The following is a 25194-nucleotide window of genomic DNA, read 5'->3' as shown; positions in this document are numbered from 1 at the left end:
TTTTATTAATGTACAAGCTAGTTGGTGAAGAACTCAGAGTCATGTTAAGTATTTGTATATTGTATTTTAATATCTGCTTTGATTAAATCTGTGCCTCTGAAATAAAATCCCAGAGATTCCAAGTTAAGTTTTACCTCCTTTCTCCCTGGGCAGTAAGGCCTCCTTTTCGGTAGCTCTCTCTGCGGGAGGCCACTTCCCTCACCTTTCTGTGAATGTTCAGCCTGCTTGGGTTTTGATTTCCTGCTCTTCTTACCTGCAAGATCGAGGGACCCTGAGCATTCTGTACTGAGGAAACGGAACAGAGGGCTGGGTGTGGCAGAAGTCCTTCTTGCCTTCCTGATGGTGCTCTGATGGGGGGAGTGGCTAGTGATTCACCGAGGGCAGAATGGAGTGGGCGGATGGGGAAAGTATTCATAGAACTTACTTCTCCCTAATGACGCTACTTTGTTAAAAAGAAATGGCCTTGGGAACTGAGACAATTGGTAACTCAGATGAGGTGACTTGCTGTTGTTGAGAGCACCCTTAGGCAAGGGAGAGGGACTTGTGTTGGCTCAGTAACCCCTTAACTGTATCTCCTTAAGAAGATACAGTTCAAGTAATAACAGCATAGAAGTAACCACAGTCTCGAAGTGTATACAGGTCAAATCCCGTTACTGCTGACCTCAGTGGGGTCTCCAAATTCCTTATTTGTCTCTTCCTATGAAGTATCAATATGTATAATATCAGATCATAGAACTTGTTCTGTTCTTAGTGTCCTTTGGGGAGAGAAAGCACAAGAATTTAATCTTTGGGGGGCATTGCAGCCCCCTGGGTATCCTACCTAATGCTGTAGCCCGTCTCCCCACTTCTGGGGTCACAGACCTGGGTATTCCCTCGCCAGGCTCCATCGCCCTTGGTCGCTCCTTGAGCTTCATGGCGCAGGAGTGTTTATTTAGTCCTGCCATCCACAAAATGTTGTGAGCACCAGGATTTGTTGGGAAAGACCAACAATAAAGAAAAGGTGGAGTCCCTGTTCATTGGGAATTCGTGGGCCACTGGGGAGGGGACAGCTGGAGTGTAGGCTAAGCCTCGCTGCAGTCAGGAGGGCGTGTTGCACTTAGGGAAGGAGTTGAGTACCTACTCCTCCTCCCTAGCGCTTGTCCCGCCCCGCGTCAGGCCATCAGCAAGAGTAAAAAACTGTCTCCGTAGTATTTTCATTTTGTAGTTTTCATTGTAACGGGATTTAACCTGTAACATCTCTCCATCAGAGAAATGCAGATTACACGAAAGAAAATCGCATATATCCCCCATTTGTACTTCCTGCACTTTGTACAAAGTGTACTCACTGTGAGCTAAAGATATTACCAAGTATGTATAAGTGCAAGTCTTTGCAGATAACTTCATATGAACATTACTTTGTTTACTTTTTATATTGAGTAAACTGGAACATGCACTATTTGTACAGAACATACATTAAGATGTCTGTGGGAGATTATTCCCGTGTTGATGGATGGGAGTGGTCGCTCTGGCTGGCTAGGTGTTTTGAATGGTGCTAGAGTAGCTGGTGGTGCTTAACGTGGCATTTTCTTTTTTCCTGTCCACACTTTCTACCCTTGGTACAGGTATTTTTGATAAAGCTGTGGAATGGAAAGGTATGTTTTTCATGGGATGTTCAAGAATCTTTTACCTTAAATTTCTGTAAGAGCTTCCTTTATGGGCCTCTGTGTCTGACTTAAGCAGACGTAGTTTAATAAATTAAACAAATAACATTTTTCTAGGGGCACTATTTGAGTATAAACTTTGACAGGACACGTAAGTTTCTCCCTTGCTTTTCCCTGTCTCCGGATTAAACACCGTGTGAAGGTTTTTAAAGCACTTGGGTGGGGGTTGCTTTTAAGGGCTCCGATCTGCCGTGAGGGGCCGATGTGGGCAGACAGTGGCGTGTGGAAGGTCAGACTCTGGGTGTGTTCCTGATAGACTCCTGGTTACTGCTCACTTGCAGTTTCATTGAGGAAAGGGGTGTAGAAGTCTCTCTGAGTACGTTAACAGATGAAGTCATTTTAGGGCCTGTGTTAAATTGGCTCGGGCCTCTCTTGGGTGGAGAAGACTCCACGCTGAGCTAGTGGCGGCCCGACCAGCAGGCCTTCTGCCCCCGCGGGGCACCCTCGTCCACCCAGTGCTGACCTTCAGTGGCCGCGGGCCTTGTGCCCCTGGCCTTGTGGGACAGAGTCTTCCTGGGCCGCTGCTGCCTCGAAAGACCCACCTGGCTAAACCGGTGAGCCGGCCGGGCGTTCACAGGAAAGCTCCCTCCGCTGACTTTCCTCCAACGATGAAATTGTAAAAGGTGCCAGGGTGGTGGTGAGGTGGCGGCTGTGCGGACCCCACAGCGCCTCCCTTTTCTCCTAAAGCATGAGGCACTTCCTCAGGTGTTGGTCCAAGTGTGGGACTCTGGTGGTGCGTTTAGACTGTGCAAGAAACCCTCGTTTAAATAAGATCTGTGATGTCTTGTACACCCTGACTGTTCTGATGGTTGCTGAGTGAGTGCCTGCTCAGCGTTCCCCATTTCACCGGAAGTGTTTGCTTTTTCTCGTTCGTAGCGGTCCTGTAATAAGGAGGGATCCGAACAAGCTCAGAGAGACAGTGAATTTCAAGTAAGTAATTCAGCCCACCCTGCGTCCAGTGTGAGGTGTGAGCTGGTGGTGGGCAGGGCAGCGCTGGGTGGACGAGGGTCCCTGTGCGGCAGGAAGCGGGCACGGGGTCTGTGCGCCTCGGCCCCGCTCTGGCTCTGCCCCTTCTGTCCCTGAGTCCTGGTTGTATCCCAGAGGAGGGGCTCCGGGTACTGGGAGCCATCTCAGGAAGAGGCCGCAAAGAGCCCGTGTTCCCGGCTCCTGCCGAGGGTGTAGGGAGGACTGCAGGGAGCTGAACGGCACTTGGGCTGCGAGGAGACGGCAGCTCGGGTGGCCGGCGTGCGTGATGTTCCCACGTGGAGGCAGCCTGGCGTCCGCGCCGCCCTGACTCTGTCGTTGCGCAGGGGTCTCAGGGCTGCCCGTCCCCGCGCAGGCGGGAGTGTTTTTCCCTCTGCGCCTCAGGTGGACCCTTTACCATCCGAGCTACCAGCGAAGCCCTCTCGGTGTGGTGCTCGGGTCCAGAGGCTGCTTCTGAACTGCGAGGTCTCACTCCCAGCAGTGTGTGTGCTCAGAGGAGCTTCAGGTCAAGAGCACCTGGCCCTGAGACTCAGAGGTGGGGAGTCCAGTGTTGTGACCCCCACACTGCAGAGAGTGACTGTCGTGCAGCCCACTCTCCGAGTGTGCGGAGGTGTGTATGCAGTGTGTACACACACACACGCTGTGGATGAAAGAAATACCTACATGCGTGTGAATAAACTGGTTTTGTTCATTGTACACTTATTGTGGCATGCAGGATCTTTAGCTATGGCATGTGAAATCTAGTTCCCTGACCACAGATCAAACCTGGGCCCTCTGCATTGGAAGTTAGTCTTAGCCACTGGACTACTAGGGAAATCCCTCTCTTATTGTGAAAAAAGTGGCTTAAAACTCAATATTCAAAAAACAAAGATTATGGCATCCAGTCCCATTACTTTATGGCAAATAGATTGGGGGAAAAGTGGCAAGTGTCAGATTTCATTTTCTTGGGCTCCAAAATCACTGTGGATGGTGACTGCAGCTGTGAAATTAAAAGGGGCTTGCTCATTGGAAGAAAAGCTATGACCAACTTAGACAGTGTATTAAAAAGCAGAGACATCATTTTGCCAACAAAGGTCCATCTAGTCAAGCTATGGTTTTTCCAGTAGTTTTGTATGAATGTAAGAGTTGTACCATGAAGAAGGCTGAGCACCAAAGAATTGATGCTCTTGAACTGTGGTATTGGAGAAGACTCTTGGGAGTCCCTTGGACAGTAAGGAGATCAAACCAGTCAATCCTAAAGGAAATCAGTCCTGAATATTCATTGGAAGGACTGATGCTGAAGCTGAAGCCCCAATACTTTGGCCACCTGATGCGAAGAACTGACTTATTAGAAAAAGACCCTGATGCTGGAAAAGATTGAGGGCAGAGGAGGAGAAGGGGAAGACAGAGGATAAGATGGTTGGATGGCATCACTGACTCAATGGACATGTGTTTGAGCACACTCCGGGAGATAGTGAAGGACAGGGAAGCCTGGCGTGCTGCAGTCCATGGGGTTGCAAAGAGTCAGACACAACTTAGCGACTGAAGAACAGCAGCAATACTAATTATTAAAATGATCAAGGAACAGGAATTTAAGAGAGCTGAGATTATAATGGAATAAAAGTATTGATGTTCTTTCTCGAGTTTCCATGGATTTTCCTGGGCCCAGCTCCAAAGACTGGAGGGTCTGGACTGTGTGCTCTCAGGGGAGACCCTGACTGAGCCGCTGTCGGGAAGTAGCTGATGTCCTGTCTTCAATCTCCTGGGCCTTTGCTTACAGACCTCTGTCTATACTGGGATTAAAACTGTTGGGTCTCTAGGCCCTCTGTGACGCTGAACCAAAGTGTATTTTCAGTTCTTGTTTCACCTTGACTTCTCAGCAGCCAAGGGGCCGGGACTCAGGGGCACCAAGCGAAGGCCCTTCCTTTACTCCATCCCTTCCTTGCTTTCTTTCTGGGCTCGTTCTTCTATTGTCTCTCCCCCCCCCCCCCAAGTATATATTTATTTCTTTGGCTGCACCGGGTCTTACTTGTGGCACACAGGATCTTTAGTTGTGACATGTGAGATCTGGTTCCCTGACCAGGGATCAAACCTGGGCCCTCTGCATGGGGGATGTAGGGTCTTAGCCACTGGACCACTAGGGAAATCCCTCTCCTCTTGTCTTAAGTACTCGAAATCCCCAGGCCCAACGCCCTATCCCTCCCCACTCTTCCCAGACCACCTGGTCCAAAGCTGGTCCTTCGTTTCTCCTGGAGGCCAGGGATCTGCAGCTCCTCCAGCCAATGGAACTAACCCCAGCTGCTCCCTGTCTCCGGGTGTCTCACCAGGTCCAAGACTGAACCCACATTCTCTTTCAGTCCATCCTTTCTGGGCAGGCCAGAAGCAGGAAGTCACCTCCGTCACTCTTCTCCCCTCACCCCATGTCCCACCCACAACTCTGTTGGTTGTTTTCCTTTGAACCAGACCTTGGATCTGTAAGTTTCTCTCCACCCAGGCTGTGAACCTGGCTAGTGCAAGCTGCCCCAGCTCCCCTCGGGGCTCCCGCTTCCACTCTTGTTGCCCACAGACCATTCCTTTCGTCATCACCAGAGCCATATTTTTGAACTGCTCATCTGATGGTGTTGGCCTCTCGCTGACAGTCCTTTGGTGATCACTTTCTCTCCTGATCCGAGTTAGGTGAGCTTTATCCTACCAGGTCCGGGAGGCCTGACCCCACGGAGCTTCCTGCCAGATTTCCACTCGGGGCCCAGCAGACAGCAGTAGTTGGTGCTGTTTGTTTATGATCCCCTTGGGTCAGAAGGTGGGCAGTCGGTGGTCAGAACAGGGAAGGTGGTTGGTCTTTGAGCCTCTTTGAATGGCTGACCTTTGTCTCCTGTCCCTCAAACCTGCAGGAGGCCCGACTCCATTTCTGCTTAGGGGGCCTGCGAGCCTGGTTGGCTCACCTCCCTGGCTTGCAGTGGTGGTGTGTCCCACCTTCTCTTCTCTTCAGGCTCCCCCTCCCCACCAGGGAAGCACTGTTGTGTCTTCTCAGGAGGGTCATGTTGCAGTTACAGTCTGCATATTATTGCTGGATTAATTTTTTTCAGAGATAAAGCCACAGGGATAAAATGGAAGGCAGTCTCACACTTCCTCCCTCCCCCTGGGGCCCCTGCTGCCCCTTCTGGCCTCTGCCCCAGCTGCATTCTGAGTCCTGTCCCCGTGGCCTCCTGAACCACTCCCGGTTTCGTTACCAGCGACTCATGTGCCCAGATCCAGTGGCCACTTTCCTCTGCCTCCTGTTCACCATCAAACGCCGTTGCCCCGTCCTGACAGCAGGCGTCTCCCCGCCCCCCCCGGCCCTGTCTCCATCCGCTCTCACGGGGTGGGCTGTAAACCTCCACTGGGGCGTCAGATGTCAGCCTTCTGTTGCTTCCTTAAGGGAACTAGAGTAGGAAATGTTGGAAAGCCTTGCCCAGCTGTGAGCATGTATGGTCTGTTTCAAGCGCGTGCGTGTGTGTGTGCGCGTGCGCACACTGGCTGGCCATGTACAGTGTGAAAGCGTTGCTGCAAACGTGGGGCGTCCTCAGGCTCCATGCTGCTTCCTCCTCTTGGGCCAGTTCATGTAATGCTGTCCGGACGCCGAGGGCTATCTGGTCCAGACCCCTGGGCAACCCCGGGGGCTCCTCTGGACTGGTTCCGTCCTCTTCCTCCTGGGCCCCTCTGCTCCGCACGTCAGCCCCTCCTGGGGTCCGCATCTCTCCTTGAGGGTGGCCAGCGCCCTCACACTCCGTCAGGGTGCCCCTGCCCCTCCCCTGCGTGTGCCCCAGTCTGCCGATGGCCCTGCTCACTTCCGGCTGCTTCTGTCCCTGGGAGGCAGGTGCCGTCCAGGCAGTGGCCACGTGCGTCCAGTTCTTGTTTCCATGGGGCTGGAGTATATAAGTGTGTATTTCTGAAGCCAGCGTGAATCGTTTCCAGTGGAGGTATTGTCTTCTCTCCTGAGAAAGCAGGACCAGCTGTGGGTGGACAGTCAGAGTCCAGCCCAGGTGATGGGCAGCGGATCGGGTCACGGCCTTCACACCCATGTTTCCCTGGGTGCACTTTCCTTGAAGGTTTGGAGACCTGAGGTTACCTGCTGTCGTTCCGGGACTTGGTGTGTTCTTTCATTTTCTCCCTCTCCAAACTCTTCCCTCCACTTCTCCATGCTGTGAATAAATGCCGACCTATGACATCACAGAAAAACAGAGGTATTTCTTGTTCACAGTGTGCAGAGCAATGCCAAGGAGAACTGGGACACTCCAAAGTCTCTTCGCTCTTCTCTCTGCCTTCCTGGCGCTGGTTGACTCTGCTCAGGAGGGTGCTGATGGTGTGGGCTCAGCCCGGGGCAGGTGCACCGGCGACAAGGGTGAAGGCAGCTCCCACTCTCTGCACGGACTGGGTGCCACGAGCAAAGCGCCAAACTTCCTGAAGTCATGGCGTGGGTTAAATCCGTGTCCAGATCTAGACATTTCAGACCAAAGGGCCATTTCCGATTGGGTGCGCGTGTCCCCAGTGCCCTCCAGCTTAGTTACTCTACACAAAAAAAGTTGAAAAACCAAACTTTAATTCTCTCAGAATTCTGGCTACCTAGGACAGAGGATACCCTGGTCCTCCTCTTGGAAACAGTTGGGAGGGGTTGGATCTTTGAAGTGGGAGGTTGTACAGAGGGCAGGGCGCTGCCAGGAGCCACCGCCTGTGGATGGCCTTCTCCAGGCCTGGTCCCAGCACCCCCTTTTCACGATGCGAGCCTCCGTTTCGCTTGGGCGGTGTCTCTGAGGCTGAACGTGAGGTAAACAGGCCCACGCTGACCGTACCTCCTGCCGAGGTTTGCTGTGAGGTCAGATGAGAGAGAGAAAACACTCTGCCAGTTCAGTAGAGCTGTTAGGAATTTGTTGTCATTCTCTAAGGGTTTAAGGAGTAGAACCTATCTGGTAGAAATCCTCCTCAAATCCATGAACCTGACAGATCGATGCTGTGTCTGGATGGTGGTGTCTTCATCTGCTTGGACTGCCAGGAAAAACTCCCCAGGTTTACTGTTCATGGTTCCGGAGGTTGGCGGGCAGGGTCAGGGTGCCAGCACTCACCTGGGTTCTGGTGACGGTCCTTTCCTGGCTGGCAGATGCCGTCTTCTGCCTGTGCCCTCACGCGGCAGGGAGAGAGAGAGAGAGGGCCTGGGAGAGGGTGCACGCTCTCTGGAGTCTCCTCTTAACAAGGATGCGGACGCATTAGGGCTCCGCCCTCTAAAACTATTCTAAACTTTGCACCTCCCAAAGGCATCTCCAAATAGCATCTCACTAGGGGTGAGGGTGTGAATGAACCTAGGAATTTGGGGAGGACGCAGTTTGGTTCGTTGCAGTCATATGTACAAAACTGCAGGTTAGTGGGATGGGGCCTCTCAAGGTGGTGATGGTTAGACCTGGCAAGGCGGTGATGTCATAACTCACAAGGTGGTAATGGTCAGACATAGTCGTGGGGATTACACGAGGTGGTGGATGGATTACCCAGTCCCCCAAATATAAAAGTGACTGGGTCACCTTTTACCTTGATGTGTGTCCCATATCCTTTGAAAGCAGTTTTTCCTTTTTGTTTTTTTATCGCCAGCCTCAGAATCATGTCCCTGCCTGGTGAGTGTGTCCTGTGAGGTCTCTCCATCTGTTTTGGTAAAATGAGTGTATTTTAAAAGCTGTGTTTTATGTGAACAGTGTTTCTCTGAGATCCTGTCCCCATAGCCCCTTTCTGAACAAGGGGTGACAAGGTCACCCCTGAGTGTTTCCAAACCACACCTGCCGCCCCTCCTGACACATCGACCTAGAAGCTCCACCTGCAGACGCTCCACCAGAGAACTGGATGTAGGGCTCCTTCCCACCCGTCCACCCCAACAGATGGAAACTTAAGCTATGATTTGCTGCTGAAGAGAAGAGGACTAAGGAATGGATTTGAATTGAGAACAAAAGATGGATTTTGAAGGCAGAATGACTCTAGATCCCACTTAGTTATTAGGACTAATGGCAGAATGTAGCAGCGTCTATGACTTGGTGTGTTCTTTCATTTTCAAACAAACATTAAATGACAGGATTGGGAGTAAAAGCAGAAAACAGAAACCTTGATTGCTTCATGCTCCAGTGCAGAGCAGATCTGAACCAGTAATCCCAGGCATAGCTTCCTGTGCGGAGGGCCCTTTGCCTATTTACTCTCACTGGGTGCTATCAACCGAAAAGCAAATTAACCTTCACCAGGACGGGTGGAACTGTGTGGCCTTTGATGAGATGCCAAGGGTGAGACTAAATTGAAGTGGTAAACTATTGATACTGTTCTATTTTTGGAACCAGTGACCTAAATTCAACTAGAATTTTGACTCTCATCAATAGAGTGTGATGCTTACCAGCATCCTAGTGTTAGTCATTCAGATGTGTCCGACTCTTTACGACCCCTTGGACTATAGCCCACCAGGCTACTTAGTCCATGGAATTCTCCAGGCACGAATACTGGAGTGGGTTACCATGTCTTACTCCAGAGGATCTTCCCAGCCCAGGGACTGAACCTGCATCTCTTATGTCTCCTACACTGGCAGGGGGGTTCTTTACCACTGAGCCATCTGGGAAGCCCTTGCCAGCATGGATCCTGCAGTTTACCAATCTTTTTCTCCTATTTAAGGTAGGGGCGATGATGGTAACAGCAAGTGTAGTGTTAATAACAGTAACAACAGTAGTGGTAACAGTGCCCAATCACAGAGTCGCTGTGGGAATAGATGAACGGCTCACGTGGAAGGGCTTCTGGCGCCTGGCATGTGGCTGACCCGGTAACCATCTGCGTGCCACCGTGTGTTTCAGGGCGCCGAGGCCATGGTCCTGGAGAGCGTCATGTTTGCCATTCTCGCCGAGAGGTCGCTGGGGCCGAAGCTCTTCGGCATTTTCCCCCAAGGCCGCCTGGAGCAGTTCATCCCGGTAAGGAGTGCGGAGGCACTGGTCGGGGCTGGGGGAGGCCCACAGAGAAGGCGCAGTCTATGTCATCACCGCAGGAGCCCGGGCACCGTGATCCGAAATAGGTGGCCTGTGTCACCACAGGAGACAAAAGCAGGATTTCTATTGAATTTGCATCAAAACCTCTGTCTTTCCTGCAAAGGTGCATTCATCCAAATCAAAACACACAGCCAAAAAAAAAAAACACACACAGCCAGACCTTGTTTAACTAAGCTCCGCAGATACTGCGTATTTTACGAATTGGTTTGTGGTGGCCCCGCACTGTCAGACAATGGTTAGCATTTTTGAGCAGTAAAATATTTTTTAATTAAGTCGCTGTGGGACTCTTCGACATAATGTTATAGCCACTTAATGCACTGTAGTATAGCGTAAGCATAGCTTTTGTACATGCTGGGAGACGAAAACATTGATGTGACGCGCTTTGTTGTGGCATCACTGTGACCGTGGTGATCTGGGACTGACCCCGGTAGCTCCAGCTACAGCTGTCCGTGGAACCTGGCACTGCATCACCCTCCAAAGCTGCTTGCCTTGGAACCAAGCCCGGTCACCCAGGTCTCATCTCCCTGGCCCTGGTCATAGAACCACTGCAGGAGGTGGTCCTGACCACACTGACACGTGTCTGCCCTGCAGGGGCGGGGCCACTGCTCTTCCCCTCCTCGTCTCCCGCTGCCTGCTTCGCTGTAGAGCCTCCCCTGCTCCCGTGTGCCTGTCGGGTCCTTCACGTGGCCAGGCCTGGCTCCGATCCCGGTTCCGAGAGTCAGGGCCATGCACCCGTTCTCCCTGTGTTGGCCCGTCGTCAGTGTCACCTTAACGTCTGCCAGTCAGGGTCATGTGCACGGTCCCCGCCCGGAGCTGCTGGGTGCCAGGCTGCCCGAGGGCAGGAGCGGGAAATGCTTCCGGTCAGCAGCTGCCTTGAGCGTTGTGCCTTGCGGGCCAGCTGCGCAGGCGGAGGGGCCGAGCTGGCGGTAGAGCTGGATGCAATCCCGTCGTAAACTGTTGGAGACCCGCCCAGCATGTTGAGCACGAGGAAGAGGCCCCCTTCAGCATGGGGTGGGGCGACTGGAAGGCAGGCCCAGGGGTGCTTGATTGTACGTGGGAAGGACGTTCTCTTTAAGAAGTGGACCTTTGCGGGTGGCCTGCCCCTCCCTGAGCAGTGCTATCTGTGGGCACAGTGCCCCTTCAGGAGGAATTGTTCCCTGGACAAGACTGAGATGCCCCCAAAGAAACTCTAGGTCTAAGGTCATGTGACCTCACATGTCAAGTTTACCTGGATAAATGCCATCTTTTCACTCCTCTTTTATTTCAGAGCCGGCGATTAGACACTGAAGAATTAAGTTTGCCAGATATTTCTGCAGAAATAGCTGAGAAAATGGCCAGATTTCATGGTATGAAAATGCCATTCAATAAGGAACCAAAATGGCTCTTTGGAACAATGGAAAAGTAAGTGATCAGGCGCTTGGCTCTCCCGTGGCTTTCCCCAGGGCTCCTCGAGTCTCCGGAGCAGTTCTTGTTTGCCCTGAGGGTCAGAGGCCTTTCTCAGTCCCCCGGCGCACAGGCTGTCTGCTGGCACTTATGGTCTCATGAATAAATCATTCTCGCATGTAAAAATCAATTCCTGAGTCATGAAAGAGGAGTGTTTGCACAAATGCTCCTGAACAGGCTGGGTGGGCAGAAAATCAACTTCCTAGACCCTGGGGTTGGGGGCCCTGCAGATTCTGCATGGTCTCTTAAGTGGGAGTCCCGAGCCGAGGTCATGGTGAACTGAGCCCTGATCCTTTGCTTCCCTCTCTTCCAAGATACCTGAATCAAGTGCTGAGAATTAGGTTTACAGGGGAGTCCAAAGTGAAGCAGCTGCACAGGTTCCTCAGCTATAACCTGCCTTTGGAGCTGGAAAACCTGAGGTGAGTGTTTGCTTCCATGTCCTGCCTTGGCAAGTGCATCTGCCCAGACACAGCAAAGCTCCGAGTCGCTGCGTCTGCTGCCAGGCAACCCTGCAAGCATCATCTCAGGCCTGGTGTCTTACGTGGGGTTGGTGGGATGAGTTTAAACAGGTTAATTTTGCCGTCTCAATTTTACACGAGCGGCGTCACCTTCATCTGATCATCCATGAAGGCTTCACGGAGGAGGTGAAGTGCCAGAATTCCGGTCAGTGACTAGGGCAATAGGTTTTATCTGAAACAAAAACAAAAGGCAAGAACCCTTGGGACAGGCCGGAGGGTGTCAGCAGACGAGGGATACAGTTGAGCCCAAGCTTGGGAGGGCACGGAACAGGAAGCTTGACACAGGTTTCTGAGTAGACTATAGGGGTATCCCTAGGCTGTGGGGTGTGCAGGGTTCTAGACTCTCAGCCATAGCTGAGTGTCAGTATTTCCATCTTTCATTTCTCACAAGTTTGAGCATCTGCTGTACCGACATCAGGAATGGCTCCGAGCTGTTATGACCAAGACATCCTGCAGGGAGCATCTCTTTTTGTTAGGAGAGAGAGAAGACAAGTAAATAAAATAGTGTCAGGTTGTGATGAGCGTTACGAAGTAAACCAGAGGCCCAAACAGACCCAACACAGGGCTCTGCTCGGGCTCCGTGGTCAGAGGGCTCCGAGGAGGAGGCCCCCCACCCCACCCCACCCCCGGGCAGGGAGCACTTGCTCAGAGGCCCTGCCAGGGGAGGGAGCTGCAGGTCTGAGAAGTAACAGCAGAACCTTCCTCTCCCAGGTCACTGCTTGAATCCACTCCATCACCCGTCGTGTTCTGTCACAATGACTGTCAGGAAGGTAAGAAACGCTGCCCGTGGTGCAGAACCTGGGCCCTGTGTGTCTGCTTAGAAGGTTCGCTCCAGTGTGTGTGCTAACCGCCAGGGACCCCCGAGGAGGGGGTGAGATACATGGATTTACGGCCCAGCTGTGCATGTGTGTTGTGCGACTATTAAAATAATGAGGTTGAGTTCTATACAGACCAACAGAAAAACCTCCGGGATACATTTAGCAGAAAGAGCAAGTTTTAGAAAAATATGTAAGATCATCCCATTTCCATAAAAAAAAATTCTGAGAGGATCCACTAAACCGAGATCTGGGATCGACAAAGCTACATATTTGTGCAGTGTTTAACTCCTTTTGGTCAACGTGTGACCTTGTTGATGTGAAGAAGTGTTAAAGAGCAAGGTGGCCTCCTCAACCAGCCCGGGGGCCCAGGCCTCTGCACCATGCGTGTACTGCACTGGCCAGAGCCCCTGCTCTCTCAGCGCTGGTTCGGGTGCTTCTAATGACCTTGGGTTTCTCCTCTTTGAAAAACTGCAGGGACTTATTTGATGGTCCAGTGGCTAAGGCTCCACACTCCCGATGCAGGGGGCCCGGGCTCAGTCCCTGGTCAGAGAGCCAGATCCTGCATGCTGCAGCTAAGACACAATATAGTCAAAGAAATAAATTTGTTTTTTAAAACTGTTAACATTTTTTTAAAAATTGCAGTGCCAGGTACTGCTGTCTGTAACCAAACTTCACTCAGTGTCATTTCAAACCGAAACAGTTTCCACCAAGGCCCCATAGGGTGGGCTTCCCACCCTGACACTGCCATGGCACCTGGCTCTGCTGTGCTGTCCTAATCCCGATCTTCCCAGAACAGCTGGCTGAGTTCCACCCTTGGGCCCTTTCCAGGCTCTTCAGGTTGTTTTTAATTTTGAGAACATCCCCTGGTGAAGACCTGTCATCAGTAGGATGTCAGTTTGAGACAGAATACCTGTTACTAATTAGCTGATGTTTCCTGGACAAGTCAGATTGGGCAGGGTGTGGGAAGGCAGCCTCGTGTGTAGGATGCCTTGAGCGGATCAGAACCACTCTTGGCCCAGCTCTTGGAGGACTTGCGTCTTCGGTGACGGAACACGCCCAGAGTAAACGTCATGTCATCCAAACCCTTCTGCAGGTAACATCTTACTGCTGGATGGCAGGGAGAATTCCGAAAAACAGAAACTCATGCTCATCGATTTTGAATACAGCAGTTACAACTATAGGTAATGTCAAATGTTTTTATTTCTGTGAGCATTTTAATACGTGTATGAAGCAGCTGAAGGAGACCTTGGTCACGGCGCCACCCTGAGGTGCGAGTTTCCCTGCTGGGGGCTGGCGCTTTCTGTCCCAGTGGGTGAGATGGGCACTTAGCCTGTTCTCAGTCGAGCTAGTGAGGAGCAGCCCCGGGCTCCTCAGAGCCCAGAGCTTGGCCTGACACGGGCTCCTCAGAGCGCTGACCGCAGGGGGCTCCCGAGCAGTTGCTCTGGACGGTGGGCCGGGGCGCTGTGGTCGCTGGGGCCTCCCAGTTGGCGGGCCTGTCGCTGACGCAGTTGTGTTCTCGGGACCCCGCGGTCCGGGGAGGGCTGGTGGCAGGCCTGCTGCCTCATTCTCTGCCTCTCACTCTTTTTCAGGGGATTCGACATTGGGAATCATTTCTGTGAATGGATGTATGATTATAATTATGAAAAGTATCCTTTTTTCAGAGCAAACATCCTGAAGTACCCTACCAGGAAGCAACAGGTAGGCACCTCAGGCATGCACACTTGCTGAGAAGTGAGTGACTCATACATATGTCGGTTTATCCAGTTAGAGTTGACTGCAGCTCCACTTCTCAAGATGCTTGTTTTGGTTAAGCAGGTCCTTCTGCTTTAAAATGTTGTGTTGAGATACAAACAGTATTGGAGTCCAGCCTTTTAATGTCCTTTGCCAGAGGTGGCCTGTAGCTAGTCAGAGAGGATCACAGTCTCCTTGATAACTCCTTCCAGTTTTTTCTGCCCTGCCCTCTGCCCTCTGGCCTTTTGGGGGTCACTGACTTTCGTCTGTGTTTCACTCTGCGCAGACAAAGGTGGTCTTGGGGGCACTGGCTCAGCAGCTGTTGCAGCACCCACAGCCCGCTTTCCTGTCCTGGGTGAGAGGAGTCCAGTGACTGGAGTCAGTCCTGTGGGACTTCTCCCGGGAAGCTCTCTGTTCTGTTCATAAGCCATGGCCCAAGCCTTGGGTTGAGGATGAGTAGGTTACCATGTGGAAGCAAGCAGGCTGGGCAGAGGGGACACCACCCCCGACTCTCCCAGTCTTGCAGGGCCTCGGCTTTGTCCATGCTGGGCAGCCCTGCTTTAGGTCAGCCTTCTCCCAGGATCCCTGCCTGAGCAGAGCGTTGCCCAGGGGCTGGGGGCGAGGACACAGATGGTCAGTTGCTGCAGTAGCTCACTCAGGAGAGGTTTCTCGAGGGCCCGCCTGAGCTGGGCACAGGCATCGTCTCCAGCAGGTGCCCATGCTCAGGGGCAGCCATTGAAACTCAGACCTGCTGTGCAGCCAGAGCTGGGCCGCTTCCCTCTGGCCACGTTTCAGGCTGACCCGATGACCTTGCTTATGTCCAGAGTGACCAGGATGGTTTGGAACCTCAGGGTCATGCTCTGTGGGCAGGAAGGCTGGTGAGCCCGTGGAGGACAACCCAGAGCAGGCTTCAGGTTCCTGCTGTGACACTGGGCAGCTGTCTCCAGAGAGGGAGCTCTGAAACCAGTAAGGGGAGATGGTCAGTAAGAAGGAGGATTGCATTCTAGTGGAGGCAGAGCTGCATGGCCATCCTCACCGCACAGTGGTGGAAAGGCAAGGAAGTGCCATTTCTGTTTTCTGAGAGGTTTTAACGATCACATACAGTGTCCGTCTTGCCCTGTCGCCATCTCCTGAGGTCATCTCATGCTTTTCTCTCTTTAGTGCATTGAGGTGTTTTAAAATGTTAAACGATACTGGAATTCCTAAAATAAATTATTTGAGTGAGTTACGTTATTTTGTGATGCTCGGTTGGATCCAGTTAGGCAGTTTCTTATTTTCGCAGTTTTATGTATATGAAACAGGACTTTAATGTTCATTTAAAAAATTATTCATACCTGCTTTTCAAATAAAAAATTATGCTAGTTTACAAAATGAGTGTCCCTTTTTATTTTCTGGAGCAAATTTTTATAAGATGGTGCTGTTTGAAAGTTTGGTAGACTTTGCCCATAAAACCATCTGGGCCTAGAACTTTTTTGGGAGGGAGAGCCACTAATTACCACTTTGTTAGGGTTTCCGTCTCTTCAGATTTTCTATCTTCATTTGCTACCTTCAGCATTTAGAGTCTCCCAGAAATCAACCATCTAGGGTGGTGGTGCCACTAATTACCACTTTGTTAGGGTTTCCGTCTCTTCAGATTTTCTATCTTCATTTGCTACCTTCAGCATTTAGAGTCTCCCAGAAATCAACCATCTAGGGTAGTGGTTCCAGCATGGGTTTTAAAAACTAATGGGCCTGGATTTGAATCCCAGGTCTGCCACTGCTGGTTGTAACCTGCTGTTTCCACGCTTCAGTTTCCTCATCTTGTGGAACTTACTGTGTCTTGGGAGTGAGTCACTGTGCGGGAACGATGCTCAGCTTGGTGCCTGCCACACAGAGTTTAATAGGTGTCTTGTACCAAGTTTACTGCAGAATCCACAGCCCCCAGCCTGGAACAGTGCTAGAACGTGAAGGATGCTTTCCGGTGGAGGAGGGGCAGAGTGTGGGAAGCTGATTTCAGAGCAGGAGGATGAAAGAAGGGCAGGCTGGGGAGGGAGAGGTACTGGTTACTGCCAGCCGGGTAACCAGTTAGCAAGGGTTCCTACCTGGAAGAAAGACTGGTGGCTGTTTTCTTCTTCTCAAAAGCAAACATGCAGTGGTTGGCCATGTTCTGTCACCTTTTGATAGAGTGTGAAATAGTGAAGCACAGGGACTCAGAAATCCTGCTTCCCACGCAGACTCAGGTGCCACCTGGTAGAACATCAGAGTGAACCGCATCTCCTCTGGCCTGGAATCAGACGCTGCTAGTGCACGGACATGAGTGTGTAGGTAGTCAAGGCAGCTGAGAGGTGGAGGAAGGCCCCTTCGCAGCGCCCGGGCCAGCTCCTGCCCTGAGGAAGTATTTACTGGTGAAGGTCAGGGTGCCCTGGCGCCTCAAGCCCATGCCACGTGGAGTGCTGTCCAGGCTGGGGGGTGTGCTGTTTGCTGGCCTCGCTTTGTGGGCAGACAGTGGGTGACAGGATGTGGGTGAGAGGAGAAGAGCGACTCTGCCTAAACAACCCTCTGCTGAAGTAGTGGTGGTCTCGGCGACAGCACGGCCCGGAGAGTCCTCTCGTTCTCTGTCACCCCGGCACCCCAGCGGGGTGGGTGAGCTCCCTGGATCCCTGCCCCCGGGCAGAGGAGCATGCAGGCTTCTCTGACATCTGGAAGAGTCACGCGAGGTGTGACAACTTTGACATCATCTATTTTTAACCATCATTGATCCTAATGTCATTGCTTTTTTTTAAAGCTCCATTTTATTTCCAATTACTTGGCTGCATTCCAAAATGAATTTGAAAACCTCAGTAATGAAGAAAAGTCTGTTATAGAAGAAGAAATGCTGCTTGAAGTCAATAGGTAACTTTTCCTGTGTTGATCTGTCACAATAGCTTCCTTCAAGGCCCGCATTTGGGATGCTTCCTTGCAAATAAGAGTATTTAGGAGCTTCCTCATAACCCTACATCTATGGGTCTTGTAGTTTGTCAAAAAAAACCACCAGATCATTTGGCTCTGGCCCTTGTGGCTGAGTGTGTTAGGATCCTTCAGCTCTCAGCACACGGCAAGTTAGGAGAGGGGTCTGTGCACAGGGTCAGTGCATGGGGTGGCGTTCCGAACCGGCGTCCCCGCCACAGACCCCGCTGCCCAGCCCCTTCCCCCGGGGCCCGTGCCCTCCCGTCACGCGTGCTCCTGGAGTGGGGGCTCCATCAGGTAATAGGAGGAAATAACCGAACGTCTGTGTCCTCGGCCGCTCTCGAAGCAAGGCTGAGAAACCCCCAGATTCCACAGAGGTCCAGTGCACGGTGTTTTCACCCTCTCTCATCTCTTTAGTGGAGAGGCCCGAGTTACCCCTAGCCTCTGGGCTCTCCCGTGGGATTCCGTGGTACCAGGGACGGCTGGAGTCCCTGTGAGCCCCCTCCCTTGGCACAGAGCCCCCTCCTCGCAGGCCTCAGAAGTGTCCACACTCCTCTCCGAGCTGCGGCCACCCCAATGGCACCTCAGCTCCTCCTGCAGCAGAGAGCTTCCCTCTCTGTTCCTGAACAGATGGGAATAGGAAGGGGACATGGAGGAGAGGTCCAGACAGAATGGTGGTGCCAGGGATCCAGTGGGTCAGGGGCAAGAGCAGCAGAAGCCCCGAAGCGCTCGTTCCCGAGTGAGAGCTCATCTTCATTGTTGGAGGGGGGTATGGGTTCGCGGTGGCGAGAGGCATGGTGCAGCCTAGAGGTGGGACCTGGCCACACCTCCCCCCAGTCCACCTCCCGGGCAGGAGGGACGGGACCGGCAGCAGGTCCCCCGGGCCCGGGCTGTCTGCCTATCGCTGGCGTGCGCTGGGGGCCACCGGCACCCACCTACGTGAAGAGGGTTTCATTCCTCATGTGAGCCCTGTTTCACCAGCACGGCCGCCAGGGCCCCCGCGTGGGTCCCGTGAGTGCTGGCCCATGTGCCCAACATGGGACGGGCTGTCGGGGCTTCACCCCCTCAGGGCCGCTGGCCGGGGGTGGGGACGGCTGGCCAAGGGCTCCCGCCACCCTTGCTGGGGCATGTCGTCCCCTGCGCCCGCCGGGCAGGGAGTGGCGTCCCGGGCCCCGTCTCACTGCACGTCCTGCTTCTGTCCTTACAGGTTTGCCCTCGCGTCCCATTTCTTCTGGGGACTCTGGTCCATCGTTCAGGCCAAGATTTCCTCCATTGAATTTGGGTACATGGTATGTGTTGCGGGTGGTTTCTCTCTTCTCCTCCCAGGAGAAATGCATCCTTGTACACGAGCACCTGGCGGTAAACGGCTCTTCCTTCCAGAGGGTCACCCGTTCCCCTCCGCCTGCCTGTGCCTGGTGACCAACACCGGGACAGCGGGCTCCCCCAGCCGCATAGTGGAAGCCCCTGTCGCGGGTGCGGAGTCTGCCTCTGCAGCTGCCCTCCCTTCCCGGGCCGCAGTCCCCGCCCGCCCGCTTCAGGGGAGTGCCGTGTGGTCCTGTGATTCGGATGGTGGATGTAGAAATCCAGCCCCTCGAGACCCATCCCGACCTCAGTCCCTCTGACGGGGAGGGGCCTGTGCCTCCCATGCCTTAGTTTATTCCTCTCTTCCCACCCCATCCTCCGGCCTGCAGTGCCCGGCCTAAGAGCTGGAAGCTGAATGAATTAGACCCCTTTTTGCAGCAAGTTTTGTACCATACTAGGCTGTCTTTTTATTCTATCCTGAGAACTGTCCTTGGCACAGACCCTGCATTTAACTCCGCTCCGTAGTGAGTGGTGGGGGTGTCCCGGGCAGGGGTGCTCCCTAGAGCAGCGGCACCTGGCTTTGGCACTTGCGGTGGGAAACAGCTGGTTCCTTTTGTCCTCAGTCCACCGTGAGGATGGTTTCTGCTGATGGGCAGAAGCTTTGGTAACGCACAGACGCTCGTAGACAAGAGAACATTCAGGTTTTTTAAAGCGGATTTGGAGTCGTGACCAGATGTTACTGTAAGACCTAGTGGACTTCAGAACAGGACCACTGAAGACAGAGAAAGGGGTGGCATCCTAGAACAGGCATCAGTTCACCCGCGGGACACAGAGGTTCTGAGTATGCGTGCCCCTGTCTTCTTCAGGAGACACAGGGCAGGAGCTTTCCTGGTGGTGCGGTGGGTTAGGACTCCGTGCATCCACCACAGGGGACATGGGTTCAGTCCCTGGTCAGGGAACTGGGATCTCACATGCTTCACAGCATGGCCAGAACGAAAGTCATAGAGCAGAAACTGACAAAGCTGAAAGAACAGAGGGGCGCCTTCACCTGGTAGGCTGCACCCCCTGCGATAGCGGGTGGAGCCAGGAGCCCTGCCGCAGGGACGTCTGACACCTGAACGGCACCCAGCCAGCCCGACCTGACGAACACGCGTGGAGCCCCAGCTGCTGCGGGACGCACTTCCTTTTCAGAGAATGGGGAGTCTTCATCGGGATAGGCCACGGGCTGGGCTGTGAGCCCTCACATTTGCTGCAGAGTACGTTATATGACCACAGTGCAATTTAATTGGAAATCACCAACCACCACAAAAATACCTGGAAAATTCTTTTTGGAAATTAACTGTATACTTCTAAATAAACCCTGGGTCAAAGGAGAAATTGAAAGAACAATTAAAAATTGAGTTATAATGGAAACACCATTTTTTTAGAAGAGGAAAAAGTGGAAGCAGTGATAGATTTTGTTTTCTTGGGCTCCAAAATCTCTGTGGATGGTGATTGTACCCATGAAATTAAAAAAGACACTTGCTCCTTGGAAGGAAAGCTTTGACAAACCTGGACAGTGTCTTAAAAAGCAGAGACATCACATTGCTGACAAAGGTCCATATAGTCAAAGCTATAGTTTTTCCAGTAGTCATTACAGACGTGCATGTTGGACCATAAAGAAAGCTGAGCACAAAGGAATTGATTCTTTTGAACTGTGGTGTTGGAGAAGACTGTTGAGAGTCCCTTGGACAGGAAGGAGATCAAACCAGTCAATCCTAAAGGAAATCAGTCCCGAATATTCATTGGAAGTTCTGATGTTGCAGGTGAAGCTCCAATACTTTGGCCATCTGATGTGAAGAGCCAACTCATGGGAAAGACCCTGATTCAGGAAAAGATTGAAAACAAAAGGAGGAGGCAGCAGAGGATGAGATGGTTAGATAGCATCACCAACTCAATGGACATGAATTTGAGCAAACTCTGGGAGATGGTGAAGGACAGGGAAGCCTGGCAGTGCTGCAGTCCATGGGGTTTTAAAGGACATGGCTTAGCAACTGAACAAGAGTGGAAACACAACATCCTAGAATTTGTGGGATGCAGTTAAAAACAGTGTTTGGAATCTTTTGGTTTTGTAGCTTAAACATTTGTTCTGGGTAAGAAGAAAGTTCTCAAACTAGTAACATAAGCTTCTACCTTGAGAAGCTAGAAAATGAAAAACCAATTAAACCCAGAGTATATAGAAGTAGGATAAAGGTAAGAGCAGAAATCACTGAAATATAAAATATCAAAAATAGAGAAAAAATCATGATACCACAAAAGTATTTAAAAATATCTGCCTATCCTGAGCAAGAAAGGAGAAGGCAGACATTACCAAAACCAGGTACAGAGAGAGGCCATCCTCATAAAGTCGGTAGATGTTAAAGTACAGGAGTGAGAAACAACTGTGTCTGCAGATCTGATGACTTGCTTGAAACGTGCCAATTTCTTGGAAGATAAAAATGGCCAAAACTGACATCATAAATGGCCATGTATTTATTAAATTGAACTGATAATCAAAAACCTGTAGACTAAACTTCAGGTCCTGGTGAATATTATCAAACATTTAAGGAAGAAATAACAGTCTAACAGAAACTTTTAGAAAATAAAGGGGGAGGGATCATTTCTCAGCTCATTTGACGAGACTAGCATGACCCTGACACCAAAACTAGACATTTCTAGAAGACTGCACATCAGTGCCCTTCATGGACATCACACAAAAGCCGTTACCGAAGTACTGGCAAAAGTAAATCCAATATATATAAAAGGATAATTATTGTATGACCAAGTGGCATTTATCCTTGAAATGCAAGACTGCCATTGACATTTGAAAAACCCATTAGTGTAATTCACCATGTTAACAGAAGAAAGGAGAAGAATCATGCAGTCACCTCAGTGAACGCAGGAAAAGTGTTTGACAGAATTCAGTCATTTGAAAACACCTGTTCACGGCAGAAAGTCTCAGCAAACTAGTAACGGAGAACTTCCTCAGCCAGGTAAAGGCCTTTATGGGAGCCCACAGCGGGCCGTGACAATGAACAGTAAAGGACCAGACGTTCCTCCCACATGTGCCCCAAGTGGAGAGCGCGGCCAGGGTGTGTGTGCTGAGTTCTCGCCAGTACAGGAAGGTGAAAAAAGAAAACTGCCTTTGTTTTACTGGTGACATGATTGTGTACATGGAAAAATAGAAAAGAGTCAGTAGAAAAGCTGTTTAAATCACTGAGTTTATCAAGGTCATAGGACACAAGGTCAATATGCAAAGCCAGCTGCATTCCCATGTGCTGGAAACAATTTGTAAAAAAAAAAAATTTAATAGTTTGGCATAAAAAATGTGAAATACTTAAAATAACGTGCATGATCTGTACACTGACAATTATAAATAGAGAAATACCACATGTATGGATTTAGAAGACTTAAAATGTTCATTCTCCCCAAACCAATCTATGCATCTCCATGACCCCATCGAAACCCCACAGGTTTTTGATAGACATTGACAAGCTGGTTCTAAAACTTGCGTGAAAGTGCAAAGGCCCTGGAATAACTAAAACACCAAAATTGTAGAACAGTTTGGAAAACATGCTACCTGATTTCACAGTTTACCAAGCAAAATAATTAAGACCATGTGGTGTTGGTATAAAGACATACATAAATCAGATGGAATAGAATCAAGTTCCCAGAAATCCACTCCTACACACATAGGCAACTGGTATTCCCCAGAAAGGCCAAGAAAGTTCATTGCAGGAAGGGTTAGATTTTCCAAATATGACATGGGAACAACTGAATAAGCCGTACGGAAAAAAGATAATGAACTTTGAACTTGTACCGTACACAAAAGTTGACTTGAAACAGATAATAGACCTAAATGGAAAAGCTGAAATGGGAGAAAAGCTTCATGACTGTGGCAAAGATTTTCGGAGGTTACATACAGCTCTCACCATCAAAGAAAAAAGATACAATAGATTGGACTGATTCAAAATTTACAACTTTTTGTTTTTTGAAAGACATCATTAAAATGAAAAGCCAAGCCACAGACTGGGAGAAAATATTGCAAATTTACATCTGACAAAGACTTATGTTTAGAATGTCTAAAGAACTCATAACTCAGCAAGAAAGCAAACAACTTACTTTATGAAAGGACAAGAATTGAACACGATGCAGAAGATAAATGACCAGGAAGCATCTGTTCTTCTGCTGATATAGTCATGAAAGAAATGCCAGTTAAAGCCCAGAGAGATGCCCTGCACACCTGTGTCAGTGGGTAGAACTTAAACCGACAATGCTGAGTGTTGGTAAGAAGGTGATGTCACATACACTGCAGGTGGGACTGCAAGAGGGGGTGACCAGTGTGGAAAACAGTTGCCTCTTATATAAAGTCAAATACACACGTAACCATACAGCCTAGCAGTCCCTCTCTTTGGTACTGAGCCAGGAGAAATGAAAGCCTGTTGCCACACCAAGACCCGAATTCACATGCTCTGGTAGCCCCAGACCAGGAGCATCCTACGTGCCCAACATCAGACGACTGTGTGACCACGCTGTGTCGGGGCCGTGTCACAGAGAACTGCTCCGCACCAGACGGACGAACACGGCCCTCCCCGGCCGCGCAGAAGTGTCCCTGACCCCAGAGGGGCCGTGTCTGATGATTCTGTTCACGTGGAAGCATTCTGTTGCAGCCTGGAGGGCCTGACTGCGGAGGCCCCGGAGAACTCGGAGGGTGACGGCAGTGCTGGTGGTAGGCCGGCTGTGTGCTTTAGCCAACGCCGCACGTTTTAAATGAGTGAGTTTGTGTTGGTTTATAAATTCTCCCTCAGTGTTCAGGTTTTTTAAGGTGACGCTATAATCTTGGCAGCTGGCACGGCAGACTTCTCAACTTGGAGTGATCCTTCAGAAACTGTCCCCACACTGATGGACCGACGGGGGACAGACCGGGGGCACGCGGGCTGGCCAGGTGTGCTCACTCCCTCCTTTTAGTAAGTGTGCCGCAGTGATCCCAGCACATATGTGGCACACGCGCACACACGCATCCTGTCTTCCACCTTGGTGCCACACTTGCTGACGCCCGAGGGCCTTGGGCTTTGGAAGAGGAGCCTGTGGGGCCGTCAGCCTGTGTCTGTAGCGTCGGAAGTGAATGGGTTGGTGCACTGTGGCAGCACCAGGTCCGTAGACGGACGTCCCGTCTCCTGTCTGGGTCGGCAGGGCCGGGCCAGCGTGGCAGGCCGCAGCGGGGAGCTGGGCTGCCCGCGGGAGAGGACGGCCCGGGGGCAGCACGGCTGCTGGACGGCCCGCAGCAGCTCCCTCTGTGCCGGGGACAGGTGGGGCCCTTGGTGAGGCCACTCTTGCTTGTGTCTCCTAGGAGTACGCCCAAGCCAGGTTCGATGCCTACTTTGACCAGAAGAGGAGGCTCGGGGTGTGACCATGTGCGGCCTTCCTGCCTGCATCCCTGGATGGTGTGGGGGTGGCCGAGCCCACGGCACCTCTGTGCTCCGACCACTGTACCCGCAGCCGGAAGGCTCAGACGTCTCGCCGCCCAACACAGATGTGTATGATACGAAAGACTGTATTAAAATTGAGTAACATTTATTTCTTATCTCGTTTACGACCTCACTAGGACTCTGAGTTTGGGAAGCAGAATTATAGTACACTAGTGCAATATCTCAGACCCCTCTCATCTAGAGAAGACGTTTCTGTCGCAGGTGCCTTTTGTGGTTAATGTTGATCTTTACATGATGTGAATGGCTGTGCTGGTGGACAGCGCCGAGTGGGCCCTGTGATGGGCGTGCAGACACTGCCCGCTCCCGAGGGGGCGGTGACACTGTGACCATGCTCCTTGGCTTGACCGCCCCCGACGGCGCGGGGGGCGCGGGGGCCGGGAGGAACGTGGCTACCTGCTTCCTGTTGTCCGAACTTCCCTCCGCCGGTGAATCTCACCCTACTGGATGTGCCCCGCCCCGTGTCCTCCTAACAAAGTGCTTTATTAACCCGGGCTTCGGGGTGGGTGGCAGGCCATGGCCACCGAGGGCACGTGGACACACCTGTCCCCCCACCTGCTCTCTGCCCCCGGCTCCCGCCCCCCTGCTCAGCCTGGAGCTGGGGCTGCTCCGGCAGGGCTGGCCCCCCTGCCCCCAGGCCTGGTCCTGCCCCGTGCCCTCGGAAGCCTCCTGCCACGGTGCTGGGGCCTTGGCGTGCCCGCGCCCACTGCCCGCTCGTGTGGTCATCGCGCGGCCATCCCAGTGGGAGACCACAGCCCGTGGGTGGAGTCTGGGGCTTGGATAGGGTATAGCTGTGAAGTCCATGTATATTAAATGTCTTTTGGGATAAATCCTTTTGTTTTTTACTCTGAACTCTTATTTGAATTGTTTTTTTGTGCATACATTCCTGCTACCACAAAGATTGTACTATACAAACAATAAAAAGTATAAAAGCCTATCTCTGCCGTCACCCTGGGGTGTGTCCTGAGTCTCGGGGTTGGGGGGACGCAGCTGCTCCCGATGCGGCAGGATGAGTGGGACGGTGGGGTGGCCGGGCAGGTGGAGGGAGACCACTGCCCGTCCTTCCGGGTGTCTGGAGCATGGCCGGGAGGGGCCCTCGAAGCCGTGCCCTCCGTGCGAGGTGTCGGGACACAGCCCCCAGCTGCTGCCTGTGCCCACGAGGCCCTCCGCCCCAGCCCCGTCTGCCTTAGACCCCAGGACTCTGCCAGGCGGCGCCCCGCAGGGTCGAGTCAGCTTTGAAGTCACGGCCAGCTTTG

The 25194-nt window shown here is 51.9% G+C and overlaps 1 protein-coding gene across 4 annotated transcripts in view; it reads left to right on the top strand.

Moving 5' to 3' along the window:
- The window catches only part of CHKA (choline kinase alpha), a 57016-nt gene extending 32147 nt beyond the window's left edge, over positions 1 to 24869 (top strand). For 2 of the 4 annotated variants that reach the window (XM_065937918.1, XM_065937920.1), the window contains exons 3-11: positions 9509 to 9622; positions 10965 to 11098; positions 11455 to 11559; positions 12370 to 12428; positions 13570 to 13657; positions 14066 to 14174; positions 16972 to 17078; positions 18340 to 18421; positions 23803 to 24869. In XM_065937918.1, the coding sequence (XP_065793990.1) occupies positions 9509 to 9622; positions 10965 to 11098; positions 11455 to 11559; positions 12370 to 12428; positions 13570 to 13657; positions 14066 to 14174; positions 16972 to 17078; positions 18340 to 18421; positions 23803 to 23862 (858 nt within the window). In that variant the 3' untranslated portion in view covers positions 23863 to 24869. Of the gene's footprint in view, positions 1 to 1601; positions 1632 to 2576; positions 2631 to 9508; positions 9623 to 10964; positions 11099 to 11454; positions 11560 to 12369; positions 12429 to 13569; positions 13658 to 14065; positions 14175 to 16971; positions 17079 to 18339; positions 18422 to 23802 lie in introns of all 4 variants that reach the window. The other 2 variants (XM_065937916.1, XM_065937917.1) reach the window with 2 other exon arrangements.
- The last annotated feature ends 325 nt before the right edge of the window (positions 24870 to 25194 follow it).

The sequence above is a fragment of the Muntiacus reevesi genome, chromosome 5 (genome assembly GCF_963930625.1).
Source record: "Muntiacus reevesi chromosome 5, mMunRee1.1, whole genome shotgun sequence".
Taxonomy (NCBI): Eukaryota; Metazoa; Chordata; class Mammalia; order Artiodactyla; family Cervidae; genus Muntiacus; species Muntiacus reevesi.
Note: the sequence above shows the minus strand (reverse complement) of the source record. Positions and strands in the feature narration are given on the sequence as shown.